The sequence below is a fragment of the Chrysochloris asiatica genome, unplaced genomic scaffold (genome assembly GCF_000296735.1).
Source record: "Chrysochloris asiatica unplaced genomic scaffold, ChrAsi1.0 scaffold00327, whole genome shotgun sequence".
NCBI lineage: Eukaryota > Metazoa > Chordata > Mammalia > Afrosoricida > Chrysochloridae > Chrysochloris > Chrysochloris asiatica.
Window position 1 is genome coordinate 1507152 of NW_006408845.1, and position 2237 is coordinate 1509388.

Here is a 2237-nt window from a genome sequence, read left to right on the forward strand (position 1 = left end):
CTTTCTGCTCCGGTAAAGATTTATAGCTTCGGAAACCCTATACAGGTTCACTGTGAGTTGGAAACGACTCCATGGCACCCTACCACCACCACCACCTCTAGGAGTATAGGTCAGATTCATTATATTGTAGCAATTTACCCTCATTTCCTTTATCAAATTTTTTTCTTTTATCTCATCTAGTCAAATTCTGATCATCAAGCCATCGAGGTTAGGTCAAATGAATATTAACTGCAAGTTTGGGTGTTCTTGTGCGCCTCATCTGGATGCTTCACTCTCAGCTCTAGCCCTCTGTGGCTATGTCCTTGTCCATGGGCTCAGGTGTTTCCAGGTCTCATTACACTTTGGACCAACCAGCCCTTCCTCTTCTCTGTCTCATCTCTAGGTCAATGGGAGTTTATGGACCGTGATTGAACTCAACCTATTTCTTCATTGCAGTTTAATTTTTAAAATGATGTATATCCATTTGTCATGCTGTTGGAAAGTGTAGTAACTCTAACTCTGTAGGATAAGTAGTAGACTGCCAACTACGAGGTCGGCAGTTCGAGCCCACCAGTCGCTCCATGCAGAAAAAAGATGAGGCTTTCTGCTTCTGCAAAGATTTACATCCTGTGAAATCCTATACAAGAACTGACTCAAGGGCAATTAACAACAATGATAACATAACCATGTTGAATGTAAAGTGATCCAGAATAGTTGAGGTCATCATTGGTGAAGAATTCTGAAATAATGCTGTCATTTAGTTCCTTAATTATAAATAAGTAGAACTTCAAATTTTTATATCTAGAAGATCAGATGATGTATGTGGGGAAAGACTTAGAAACCATAAAATACTAGAAATATATAAAATGTTATGGACCTAAGTTATTTTGTCATTTATAAGCAAATGAGCATAATATAAATTTTCTGACTTATTGTTTTATTTTTATAGTTCTCAGCATGTGATTTCATCCCATCTTCAAAATTAAAGCCCTCTCAAGGAATGCCAGTCAATGATGATTTATGTTTTAGCAGAAAAAGAGTGTCAAGAAACTTATTTCAGAATGGCCGGGATTTTAACCCAGATTGTCTTCCTGTATGTTCTGGTAAGTAACAGTTGCAGGTAATGGTCATGTTGATGTAAATTAAAGACTTACTTTGAAGTTAATTCAAGGGCTCATAGAATTTATAAGCTGGTAGGCAGTTGAGATTCAGTAAACGTTTATTGAACTTCTAATAAGTATGGTGACTTTGACATAATTATCTCATGAAATCATCACTGGACTCCTGAAGTAGCAGTGTTGAGCATTAATCATTTAATAAACCCTTATTTATTTAGCATCTCCTGTATGTCAGCAATATTACAACAAAATGTGCAAAGATCTGGAATCAGAAAACCAAAAAGGAAGAACATGCTCAGCATTTCTCAAGCTGGAGAAACTGAAGAGAAAATTCAAGCCTCAGCTTTTGTTATTGAAAGATTCTCTGGAAAAATTATTGAATGATGCAGAAAGCATCAAGAGAAGATGGAAGGAATACACAGAGTCACTGTACCAAAAGGATATGGTTAATGTTCAACCATTTCAAGAGGTAGCATATGATCAAGAGCCAGTGATACTGAAGGAGGAAGTCCAAGGTGCAGTGAAGGAATTGGCAAAAACAAGGCACTAGGAATTGATGGAATAAAATTTGAAATCTTTTAAGAAAGTGAGGCGGCAAAGGAGGTACTCACTCATCTCTGCCAAGAAATTTGGAAGACAACTATTTGGCCAACTGATTGGAAGAGATCCGTATTTGTGCCCATTCCAAAGGGAATTGACCCAATGGAATGTGGAAATCATTGGACAATCACTTTGATATCCCATGCAAGTAAAGTTTTACTAAAGGTAATACAGAAATGGCTGCAAGCATACATTGACAGAGAACTTCCAGAAGTTCAAGCCAGATTTGGAAGAGGCTGTGGAACGAGGGATTCATTGCTGATGTCCAATGGATCTTGGCTGAAAGCAGAGAATATCAGAAAGATGTTTACCTGTGCTTTATTGATTACGCAAAGGTTTTTGATTATGTGGATCATGGCAAGCTATAGACAACACTGCGAAGTATGAGTATTCTGGAACACTTAATTGTGCTCATGAGGAATCTGTACCTGGACCAAGAAGCAGTTATTCGAACAGAACATGGGAACACTGAATGTTTTAAAATTAAAAAAGGTGTGCGATAGGGTTGTATTCTTTCACCATACTTATTCAACCTGTATG

General features: G+C 37.5%; 1 protein-coding gene across 1 annotated transcript in view; it reads left to right on the forward strand.

Annotated features, from left to right (window-relative positions):
- Positions 1-2237, forward strand: part of FAM179B (family with sequence similarity 179, member B) — a 106085-nt gene that overhangs the window by 14206 nt on the left and 89642 nt on the right. The window contains 2 exon segments of the mRNA XM_006875440.1: positions 929-1082; positions 1170-1172. Coding sequence (XP_006875502.1) covers positions 929-1082; positions 1170-1172 — 157 coding nt within the window.